Genomic DNA, 12,903 nt, shown 5'->3' on the forward strand with positions numbered 1-12,903 from the left:
CAATGGAATACGGACACACTTCAAAATTCCCCATCTGTAATCTCTGGGATCCAATTTTCCAAAGCAATTTACTTTAGGACCATGTTGAGGGTCAGGAGATGGATCTGTCTAGTTCTGAACCTAATACCCTCTAAAAATATATTAAGGCTTCCCAGGTGGCTCAGTGATAAAGAATCTGCCTGACAATGCAGCTGATGCAGATTCAATCCCTGGGTCGGGAAGATCCCCTGGAGAAGGAAGTGGCAACCCTAGAAAATTCCATGGACAGAGGAACCTGGTGGGCTACAGTTTATGGGGTTGCAAAGAGTCGGACATGACTGAGTACACACACACACACACAAATGCACAAAGTTCAAATCACATCCTAAGTTATCACATCCTAGAACAATAAGATCATTGGGAAAATGGCAATATCTTCTTAAAATCTAGACGCTGTGTTCTCAAGATAAATGCCCAAAAAAAGAAGCCATCGTTGTTTCATGTCAATATTAAAAATAAGCACTAAATCAATACAGCTAATAAGTTAAAAGCTTAATATACGAGGGGATAGTATCAGCTCTATTTGACGCTGTACTTTTCAAACAGCCTTAGAGCCTTGTTTATCTCCTGTTCACGTATCCAGAGCTTGGCAAAGAGGCTGACACAGGAGATGGCGGGAGGGAACAGGGATGGAAGAAGGCAACCGGCTGCAGGCCCACTGCCCTATGGGGAGGTTGGTGCACTTTCCCATCACACCCCATTTACCTTCTGCCCCGATGGACACCAGCTTCACGCCTTTGCTGGCTATGTAATCCAAGGCTTTGTTGACATTAGCGATTTTGTGGAATCGCATTTTTCCTCGGTCAGGTTTGGGCAGCCTTTCCCCTGTCGGTTGAAGAGAGAATCGTGTAGACACAGAGAAAAGAGCCCCTTGATGCGGAATCAAGATGACAAAATTCAGAGTACACGCCCTCCTTAAACAAAAATCATTCTCTGACTGTTCCTCGTGTGTCTGTAGTTTCTGTAAATTACACTACTTTCAAGATGAAGTGGACCAGAGCAGAGGCTGTGCTATGAAGTCCATATGCTTTTCAGACCGGCTGGGACAGCCTTGTTTGGTCTATGAACCAATGTTTAAATAAGTAAGAGAGCAGCCGGCTGGGGCCCCCGCAGCAACTGGAGTAGCTGACCAGCTATGAGAAGAAGTCACGGAGCTTCATTCAAATTGCAGGGCTCATCTCAGACACGGGAGTATGAGGATACCCGGATCAGGGCAGCCCTGCCTTCTTTCATTCTCCAGTCCAATGTCTAAACCAGCTAGGTGACATTCAGGGCAAGGTATAACCCCTCAGAAACTTTGACTCCTGTTTGCAGAGTTAAGCCAATGTGTACACTGGCTTTTGGCATGAAAGACAACTTCTGGAATACATGCTAGCTGGACTAAACCTGGACAGGGCAGCCTGGTGAGGAGTTATATAAATGTCATTTTCTCTTCTCTCATTCTGTTTCGAGGTGGGTGGCAGAAACATTATTTTAATAAGTCCATTTTAAACAGAATTTGCTCCTCTTTTAGAAGAGAAAAATAACTCCAGACAGATTGCTCTTTGGAAAGTTTTCTTTGCCAATAATACCATGTTCTTGCCCAGCCAGGTTCAAAGGGAGCTTTTTTTTAAAAAAAAAACCAGATGCATACATATCTACTGCTCAGACAAACTGGGTATAACACCTACGAAAAATGTTTAAGACTCACCTGAGATGACTTCCAAAAGTAGCATGAGCTTAAGGCCATTCCGGAAATCTTCCTCGATGTTCTCAATCTGAGTGCCAGCTTTCCTGAGGTGGGAGTTGCACCAGGCGGTGAAGGTCTGCAACAGAAGCAAACAGTGCTGAGCACAGCTCTGTCCACACCCAGTGCCCCGCTGTGCGGACCACACCCAGCATCGCACACCTTCTGGGCCATAGGAGGCAGGGGCATCTGGGAACTGGAGAGAAAGAACGATTTGCAGCCCGAAGGTACGATATAAGCAGCCTTTCCTCTTTAGAGACAAAGAAAAGGAAGTCATTTATTTGGTCTAACCAAAAAACAGGTACTACTTTTGGAATGAACATATACACACTACTATATGTAAGTGGATAACCAATAAGGACCTACTATATAGCACAGGGAACTATATTTAATATTTTGTAATAACGTATAATGGAAAAGAATCTGAAAAAGAATATATATATATTATATATATATATATATATATACACACATACATGTATATATCCTCCTCAAAGCACTGCATGAAGGAACCATGCCGTGCCCAGTCACTTCAGTTGTGTCCGACTGTTTGCAACCCCATAGACTGTAGCCCACCAGGTTCCTCTGTCCATGGGATTTTCCAGGCAAGAATACTGGAGTGGGTTGCCATTTCCTCCTCCAGGGGATCTTCCCCACTTAGGGATCGAACCTGCATCTCCTCTGTCTCCTTCCCTGCAGGCAGATTCTTTACAGCTGAGCCACTGGGGAAGTTTGTACACACACACACACACACACACACACACACACACACACATATATGCATATATATATATACACACACACAAACACATCATACACATATACACACACACATATATATATAACTGAATCTGTGCTGTATACCTGTTAGTTAGTAAATCAACTATACTTCAATAAAAAAATAATAAAAAAATTTTTTAAAGGTACTGTGTTTTTATACCGATGCCCTTGCCTTCTGAAAACCTCTTATTCTGTAAGAAAGACAGATTAACTTAGGATGTGCGTACAAGAAAAATCCATGTGCTTATAGAACAGATGAATAAATAATCCTTACAGAATGTTCAAAATGTCATACTTTAGAGCAGAAGGTGGGAGACACTGTGTAGTAGGAAGGGGAAGAAAAGAGGGACTCATAACCACTGATTATCTACAACTAGTTTATCCTGGATGAACAACAGTTTTAAGCTAGTAACTGAATCAATTAAACAAATTTGCAGCATAGTCAATCATTACTACTACTACTAATAATAGCAAGAGTCATTAGTAATAGTGACCTCCTACTGGCATATTCCAGGCCCCGGATTAGACCCCAGATTTCAAAGACAATTAGATAGAGCTCTGCCCTAGAAAGGTTCAGATTCCAGTCAAGTTAAGAAATAACCAGAGCAATATTAAGCAGAAATATGAATGATATACTAAGGGGTATCCGAAGTCATTCTGTTTATTTTTCAAGCTTCTTTTAACTGGGTTTCCACTTGTGCACTATTTCCTGCCAAAACCAGATTAGAAATGCTTCTGGCAGCTGCTGGCTGCCAGAAGAATGCAAACTGTCCCCTTGTCACACAACAGCTGCTGGGCTCAAGAACAAAGTGCCCGGCACACTGCGCTGGAGGGAGACCCACAAATAGGGTGTGTGCTATAGATAGGAAAATAAACCTCTCAGAAATAGACATTAGAATACAAAAAGACAGAGTTTCCATTAAAACGATTTTCCTGGGTAACAAAAAGGATTTTCAAATTTGACCAATAGTTATTTCTAGAAATATGTGAAAGGAATTTGCAGCAGCATATTTGGACTCAGAGACGATCATACCAGGTGAAGTAAGTCAGAAAGAGAAAGACAAATTCCATAGGATATCACTTTTATGTGGAATCTAAAATAGGACACAAATTAACTTACCGCAAAACAGAAACAGACTCACACACACAGAGAACAGATTTGTTGTTGCCACGGGGGAGGGGGTCAGGGGTCAGGAGAGAGATGGGTTGGAAGGTTCGATAGTAGATGCAAACCATTATATATAGAATCAATAAACAAGAAGGTCCTAACTGTGTATAGCACAGGGAACTATAGTCAATATCCTGTGATAAATCACAGTGGAAAAGAACATGAAAAAGAATGAATATATATATATATAACTGAATCACTCTCCTGTACAGAAGAAATTAACACAACACTGCAAATCAACTCTACTTCAATAAAATAAATTTTTAAAAAGAAATATGTGATGGCATTAAATTCTAGGGTAAAAAGAAAATGTAGGTATTTTCTTAGATTAACAATAATAAATGTTACTGTGAGAGCCTAAACTGATAATTATTTCTCCAAAACACACCTAAACTTTATTCTGGTCTAAACAGAGAGATACCCTAAGTCATATACTCTAGATCTGCACCTAACCAATATGATAGCCACTCACACACTTATTTAAATATAATTAATTAAATTAAAGGAAATTAAAATTTTAGTCCCCCAGCTATACAAGCCACCTTTCAAGTGCTCAAAAGCTACACAGGACTAGTGGCGGCTATGTTGGATGGTGTAGACATGGAACATGAAAGTTCTACCGGACAGTGCCAGTCTAGATAATCGTTTCTGTTCTGAAGCTAAGATTATTAACAAGAGTCTATTACTGCCTATCTATTATTTCAGGAATCTATTATTCAAAATTCAAGGGGTACAGAAAGGTATAAAGGAGAAAGCTTCCCTCTCCACTCCTGTTCTCGGTTGCCCAGTTTCCTTCCCCAGAGGGAACAACAAAGAGAATCAGTTTCTTGCGTTTCTCTTCAACAGCATTCTACACACGTGCAAACACAGACACATACATCATTTTCTATATCCCTTTAACATAAATCATAATATACACGCTGTTCTGCACATGGATTTTTAATTTATGGCTGATTCACGTCAATGTATGGCAAAAACCACTACAATATTGCAAACTAATTAGCCTCCAATTAAAATAAATTAAAAAAATAAACATTTAGCAATTGCTTTAACCAAAAAAAGAAAGAAAGAAAGAAAAATATAACCTAGGGATCATTCACTATCAACAAAGAGCACTCCTTTTATGGCTGCATAGTATTCCACTGTTGTAAATATACCATATTTTTTGAACTAGTTCCTTGGATTAACATTTTAGGTTGCTTCCAGATAACCAAGTTCATATAGTTAAAAAACTTCCCAGGTCCCATTTTCAGCAAGCAAAACTACTTTAAAAGTAGTTTTTCAGTTTGTTTTTTCTGAAAATACCGAGACTAACCATATTCCTAATCTTTTGGAAAAGGCAAAAGAGAATATAGCAGGTTGTGATTTTTTTTAATGGAATTGATAGAGAAAAAAATTAAAAACTCAACTCAGGAAACTCAGCTCAAAAAAAATCCTTATTGAGTTGTCTTTATCTAGATTCTACTTTAAAATGTGCAAATATTGCTGGTGTAAATTTCCCTACTTTGTTACCATGTTATTTAAGGCCCTTCATAATACAAGTATCAGAAGCACTTCTGGATAGAACCCCAAGTCTGTTCATGAAATCAGTGCAGTTCCTGACCCCCCACTGTGGAACACTGTGAACGTCTGTTGGATACCACCTTTTTATAGGCATGCATAGGATGAAGGTAATTTACCATAGATAATTATTCAGTTGTGCTAAGCCAGAGAATGAATTGAATCTACAAGGTCAATTTAGTCAGTTAAGTGTAATGAAGTTTCACTTTCTTTAATGAGTATTCCGAAGGGCCAACTTCAATGCAAAAAAGGACCCCAATGGCTTTGTGATAATAGCTTGCAAAGAGGCCAGTGCATTCTGAAAAGGAATTTTAAGCTTTATTAGACTGTTTAATTTTCACTCTATTTACAGTTTTCATTACCGTGGCCCACAGAGACCGTTTCCATGCCTTCCTCATTGTCCCCTGCTTCTGTAAAAAGCTGCAAATCATGGAGGATATAAAAATGAAAGCCATCACAGCAGCAACAAAATCCCACACATTGTACCTGAAAGGCATCTTTGTGGATTTTCTTGTTACTCGATGGCAACGTGCATCTTTAAGGTCCCTGCAAACTAAATCTTGGAGAACTGAAATGGAACCAAGGTATGTCCACGTGGTTTTGAAAGGAGGCTCCTTGGTTCAAACCAGATTACCAAGGCAGGTGTCCTTTCTTAAAAGGAATGGTGTTCTATAAACCAGACACAGTCCCTCGAGAAAAGAGGTCAATGTCCCCCAACCTAGAGTCCATCTCAGACGCTGCCTCGTCACATTAAGGCTCTCTAACCTCCTCCCTTGTGTCCAACTCAAACCTCCCTCTATCTCTCTCCTAGAAAAGAGCTTCTTCTCTGCTCCTGTTCACCCAGTGATAAACAATATACATTTTTTTTTGTATAGTATTCATTTACTTGGCTGTCAGGTTTTAGCTGTGGCTCCAGGATCTTCTGTTGCAGCATACAAGCTCTCGAGTTGTGGTTCTTGGGCTTAATTGCTCCATAAGCATGTGGGATCTTCCCAGACCAAGGACTGGACCCATGTCCCCTACATTGGCAGGCGGATTCTTAACCATGGGACCACCAGGGAAGTCTCTATAGATCCTTTCTGCATCTTAAAATTAAGCACGTTAAAACAATCCTTCTGAGCCACACAAAGAGAACCAAGATGGGAAAACACATAACCAACTACTCACAGATAGAAAAGGCTGACGTTCCTAGTCCTTCTCACCCTCCTAAGATATTCATGACAAAGCTAAGGGAATGATGGACCTTAGAGATGATCATACTAACTGAAGTAAGTCAGAGAAAAATAAGGATCATATGATATTGGTTATATGTAGAATTTTTTTAAAAAAAGGAATACAAATGAATTTATATACAAAACAGAAATAGACTCACAGACATAGAAAAGAAACTTATGGTTACCAAAGGGGAAGGGGGGAGGATAAATTAGGAGTTTGGAATTCACAGATACACCCTACTATGTATAAAATAGATAACCAACAAGGACTTCCTGTATGGCACAGGAAACTATACTCAATATTTTGTAATAACCTATAAGGGAAAAGGATCTGAAAAAGAATAGACATACGCATAACTGAATCACTCTGCTGTACACCTGAAATTAACCCTTTAATCAATTATACTTCAATAAAAAAGAAAATAAATACGCATGTATTTATTTCTTTAAAAGCTAAGGGAATGAATGTTCAGTCACCGAAAGATGGAAAGGCACGGGAGTCTTTGTCTCACTGTGTATATATTCCTTTGGCAGAGGAGTAAATAATAGCATTTCCCCCTGAAATATACAGAATCATAACCCATGAGTCACCGGCCAGGAAGGACAGTGGGTGCACACTGGTCTCCCTGCTCATATGGCACCCTCCCTGGCCATTGTGCTGAAACTCTGAAAAAACAGAGAGCAGAGGAAAACAACTGGGGGTTAAGGCTCTGTGCCCACGACTTGTAGTATGATGTTTTCATGTGAAAAGCCTGAAGGATATGCAAATGATCAGCAGGTGCACCGCCATTATACTCCTAGAGAGCCAGAAAACGCTCTTCAACCCCTAAAACCTGGTGGTTGAGAAAAATGTCAGTTGGAATGGCCAAAACCTGGAAGCAACCTAAATGTCCATTGACAGATGAATGGATAAAGAAGATGTCGTACATATATACCAGGGAATATTACTCAGTCATAATACAGGATGAAATAATGCCACCTGCAGCAACATGGAAGCAACCTAGAGACTCTCATACTAAGCAAAGCATGTCTGAGAAAAACAAATATCATATGACATCACTTATATGTCTATCTAAATACGACACAAGTGAGCTTATGTACAAAACAGGAACGGATTCACAGACAGAAAACAAACTTACAGTCACCAAAGAAGAAAGGTTGGGGGAAGGGGTAAATTAGAGGAGTTTGGGATTAACACATGCACACTGCTACATATAAAACAGATGACCAAAATGACCTGCTATATAACACAGGGAACTCTACACCTGAAACACACTAGAAATCGACTGTACTCTAATACAATATAAATTTTTTTTAAGTTTTTTATTTTTTTAATTTTAAAATCTTTAATTCTTACATGTGTTCCCAAACATGAACCCCCCTCTCACCTCCCTCCCCATAACATCTCTGTGGGTCATCTCCATGCACCAGCCCCAAGCATGCTGTATCCTGCGTCAGACAGACTAGCGATTCAATTCTTACATGATAGTATACATGATAGAATGCCATTCTCCCATATCATCCCACCCTCTCCCTCTCCCTCTGAGTCCAAAAGTCCATTATACACAGCTGCGTCTTTTTTCCTGTCTTGCATACAGGGTCGTCATTGTAAAGAAAGAAAAATGTCAGTTGTAGGAGTTTCCTAAGAATATCTGTTAGCACAAATTACTATCTCCATTCAGAAGCCACACCTTCTTTTTTGAAGAACTTACTAGCCAAGTTCCAAGTCCACAGAAACTCTATCGCCTTTCTCAAAGTTAAATTATATGTCATGATAATCAGTACACTGTGCTTAATGACAAAAAAAGTACTTAAATCCTCACTGAAATGTTGAGATACGCTTGAGTTATCAAACACTATGCAGTTGTCTTTAGTTTCTTTTTAAGTTAATTAAGCCTACAGATATAACAACCTACATTGTAGATTATTCCAAAAAGAGAGGGGAAAACAACATCTTTCCATGAAAAAGAGTAATATCTGTGATTAATCATATTGTTAAAATAACACAAGTTTGCATCTCTACCTGGGAGATATCATCATCTGACACAAAAAAGGACCAAAAGAAAGAAAAATCAATCCTGAATCTGACACAGTTCTCTGAGTATGAGTCCATTTCATGCCATCTGTTAATTATTAATTCTTCTAGCAATAAGGCTGTAGGACTGGGCTGGCTCCTGTAAGACTACCCTTGTTCAATTTACTATTCCATTTTCTCCAAACAAAAATCTGGCAACATAACAGATATCAATTCCCTTTATATTTTGTGAACCAGCTTTTATTTTCATAATAACTACATAAAATACTAATTTGAGGTCACATTTCCTAACATGGAGACTCACTTCAGTCATCGGGCATTTCTGAACGAAACAGAACAGGGTTGACTGAGGGAAGGGACATTTGGGCACAGCAGCATGAAGTTTGGACTGGGTAAGCCTGAATAACTTTCAGCTTTTAAATCCACTAATTATAAAACAACACTGTCACTGAGAGTTTGGGGTTGGCAGATGCAAACTATTATATAAAGAATGGATAAACAACAAAGTCCTACTCTATAAAATAGGGAGCTGTAATATATTCAATATCTTGAGATAAACCACAACAGAAAAAAACATTTGAAAAGAAAGAAATGTATATAAATAATTGAATCTCTTTGCTGTGCAGCAGAAATTAATACAACACTGTAAATCAACTATACTTAAAAAGCAGCATTGTCTATCAAGTCAAAACCAGTTTAAGGCAGCATCAGAGTTTTCTACAATTTTGAGTTTGCTTAGCATTTACTGTCGTCCATGGGTAAAGACATCAAGAGGGTCAGAGTATGGATTCCTGGCCAGATTCTCTGGGTAAGACAACTGAGCCCCAGGCGAGCAGAAATAGTGGTCCCCAAGAGGGAGTGGGGGGCCCGGTCCAGCTCACTATCATGGCTTGGAACTCAGATTCTATTTCTGACTCTCAGTTCAGTTCAGTTCAGTTCAGTCGCTCAGTCGTGTCCGACTCTTTGCGACCCCATGAATCGCAGCACGCCAGGCCTCCCTATCCATCACCATCTCCCAGAGTTCACTCAAACTCACGTCCATTGAGTCGGTGATGCCACCCAGCCATCTCATCCTCTGTCGTCCCCTTTTCTTCCTGCCCCCAATCCCTCCCACCATCAGAGTCTTTTCCAATGAGTCAACTCTTCGCATGAGGTGGCCGTGCAATTATTTGTCCTTCATGTCCTGACACTTTCCCAGCTACCAAAAAAAATGCCACGATGAACTTTATGAAATAATTCAAAAGGTTATCAGGAGAAGAAATACAAAGGCCAGCTGGGCAACACAATCTATTATCACAATAGCCTCCTGCAAAAAACTATTGAAAACTACAACTCTGTTAAGTCAACTTTCTAACAACGCTCCATTTCTTTTTCTATTTACAATAATCATTATAACCGTGTTTTCTTTTCCACTTCACAAATTCCCAATCTGCCAGGATTGCTTCTAATTACTATCCTGGTCCTTTTTTAATATTTGAAAAGTAAGGCAGGGGGTGGGAGTGTCTAGGAAGATGCACACATTTTGTAAAATGTCTGGTTAAGGGAGGAGAAGCGGGGCAGCTCTGGCATTTTAAGTAAGGAGGCACTGCCCTCCTCAAGGGCAGGGAGCTGGTCCTCTGAGGGGGCAGATCAATGCAACCCACGTGGCTGGTAGAGGCAGCCATGCTAGTTCACCTCAAGGTTTCCCCACCCCTCATCCAGAAAGACCCTGACCCACGCATCATGGGGGAACAGCCCTGGGTGAGTCTGCACGATGCCACAATGCCCAGAGTCACTTCAGAAAAATGCTCCAGAATCACATCAGAAACATCAGCAGAGTGACCTTAAATTGAAAGGGTCAGACACTCTACCAACTTGAAAAACATTTAAAAGGTGTTTCTCAGGATCAGAGACACAAGAGAACAATCTGGTGGTTGTTAAGGGGAGGAGTTGGGAGAGGGATGGCGTGGAAGAGGGATAGAGTAGAAGGTTGGGGTTAGCAGATGCAAGCTTTTATACAGATAAAAACACCCACTGCTGTTCTCTTGCGCTCTTACACAATCTATATTTGCAAAATATTTTCCAGTCCCCTACAATTCATCATACTTCCCAACCAACTCATTGTATTAGGTTCATGGATCATTGCTTAGGGGAAGAAATAAGCCACGGGATTGGTAGAGGCAAACTATTATTTATAGGACAGATAAATAATGTTCTGCTGTATAACACAGAGATCTATATGCAAAAGTCTATGAGAAACCATAAGGGAAAAGGATAAAAAAGAAGAAGACTGAATACGTGCATGTAACTGAATCACTTTCCTGTACAGCAGTAACACAACACTGTAAATCAAGTATATGTCAATTGTTAAAAAAGAACAAAATTTAATGCTATTGCAGGGGTGGGGGAGAAGGTGTTTCTGCTGGTGTTTAACATTAGAATAGCTTTCAGGACTCAGCAGTCACTCACAATGGTGACCAACTGTTCAGCACAATGAACACTGACTAATCATCCATCAAGATCATAATGATCTTTTAAAAATTCCAAATCTTCAAGGTTGCCAAGCACCCAAGCACACTTTTCAATTACACACAACATTTTAAAAAACTGAATCAAAGCAAGAAGGAAGTAAGTGGAAGAGTGTTCCTTCTCAGGATGCTGTGTGCGCTGCAATCGATTACCAGACATCTCTGAAGTCTATTTGGGGCCCTAACGTTCTCATAACTGGCATAACCAGACAGCTAACGGCATGGTGGGTAGCCCTTTTATTCTCCGCCCATAAATCTCTGCTTAGTCTCCAAGATTCTGCTGGATAACATAGCACACAACAGCTCAGGTTAGCAGTCCCTAAAAATCACCAGTTCTAAAAGCCTGAGCTTGGCTCTGTGACCAAGTCAGCGTCTGGTGTGGGCAAGTCAGCTCATCTTTCCTGTGACTTTTTTTAAATTTCATTGAAGTACAACTGGCTTGCCACGTTGTGTTAATTTCTGCTGTATAGCAAAGTGACTCAGTTATACACATATATATTTTTTTCATATTCTTTTTCATTATGGTTTGTTACAGGATATTGAATATAGCTCCCTGTGCTAGACAGTGGGACTTGTTGTTTATCCGTCCTATAAATAATAGTTTGCCTCTGCCAAACCTGTGGCTTATTTCTTCCCCTAAGCAATGCATCATGAACCTAATACAACACGTTGGCTGGGAAGTATGATGAATTGTTGCTGCTGCTGCTAAGTTGCTTCAGTCGTGTCCTACTCTGTGTGACCCCATAGACGGCAGCCCACCAGGCTCCCCCGTCCCTGGGATTCTCCAGGCAAGAACACTGGAGTGGGTTGCCATTTCCTTCTCCAATGCATGAAAGTGAAAAAGGAAAGTGAAGTCGCTCAGTTGTGTCTGACTCTTAGCGACCCCATGGACGGCGACCCACCAGACTCCTCCGTCCATGGGATTTTCCAGGCAAGAGTACTGGAGTGGGGTGCCATTGCCTCTCTGCAGTAGTCTCTGGTCCTGCCTTATTCACCCTTCTATCACCTAACGAACCCAGCACCCAGCAGGTACACCTGTATGAACCCATACAGAGCCAGGACCCATTCAAGTTGTTAATACTTCAAGCTTAAATTGTGACAATTTCAGTCATAAATAAATTGGAGCCTTAACAGTACCAACATACAGCTTTTCATCTGAGTATCAGGAATACACATAAACACAAATTTAATGACTCAAAGACAAAGTAAGAGAAAAAAAAAACAGAGAGGCAGTCTTTTCCCACTGATTCATTCCCAACAAATACTGCCTACAAGTAGGATTCAGGCTTTCTTTCTAGGCAACGTGAGAATAGCTAACAATCTCTAATTAAGGAGTGTCAAAGCCTACGAGCAACTCAGGTAGGGCTGTCACCATGAGAAGGCTTTAAGGACTTGGTAAGGGAGCAGGAAAAATCCTCTCAGAAATACCTGGTGGGTGACACCACCACCTGGAACATTCTAAAAATGTCTGTGAAAGTGACACACAGAGAAGCTGGGGTTTCTTTTTTTTTTTTTTCCTGCACCACACATTTTGTGGGAAACTTGGTCCCCTGACCCCCAGCTTGGAAGCTCAGAGTCCTAACCATTGGGCTGCCAGGGAATTCCCAAAGATGGGATTTTTGTTTTGTGTTCCAGACACTTTATCCTGGGACACAGTGGCACTCAGTAACTATTTGCTAAATAACATCTTGTTTGACTTTCTGGGACAAAGAAGACAGCTATCAGATTTTTTAAACTGAAAAAATAAAAACCACTGCAGAGCTAGAAATCTCTATCTGGTCAAGTTCCAGGCTTTTGAAGATTCTTATTATGTCAAACTTAACTAACCCTTAAATGTTTAAAAAATAAAAAATAAAAAGGGGTCTATAATCTTG

At 40.3% G+C, this 12,903-nt stretch overlaps 1 protein-coding gene across 1 annotated transcript in view; it reads right to left on the reverse strand.

Annotated features, from left to right (window-relative positions):
- ACTN2 (actinin alpha 2) overlaps nucleotides 1-12,903 on the reverse strand; it is a 75,735-nt gene that overhangs the window by 44,713 nt on the left and 18,119 nt on the right. The window contains exons 2-3 of the mRNA XM_052639348.1: nucleotides 1,730-1,844; nucleotides 745-864 (exon numbers count right to left, since the gene is read on the reverse strand). Of these exons, the coding sequence (XP_052495308.1) occupies nucleotides 745-864; nucleotides 1,730-1,844 (235 nt within the window). The remainder of the gene's footprint in view (nucleotides 1-744; nucleotides 865-1,729; nucleotides 1,845-12,903) is intronic.

The sequence above is a fragment of the Budorcas taxicolor genome, chromosome 5 (genome assembly GCF_023091745.1).
Source record: "Budorcas taxicolor isolate Tak-1 chromosome 5, Takin1.1, whole genome shotgun sequence".
Taxonomy (NCBI): Eukaryota; Metazoa; Chordata; class Mammalia; order Artiodactyla; family Bovidae; genus Budorcas; species Budorcas taxicolor.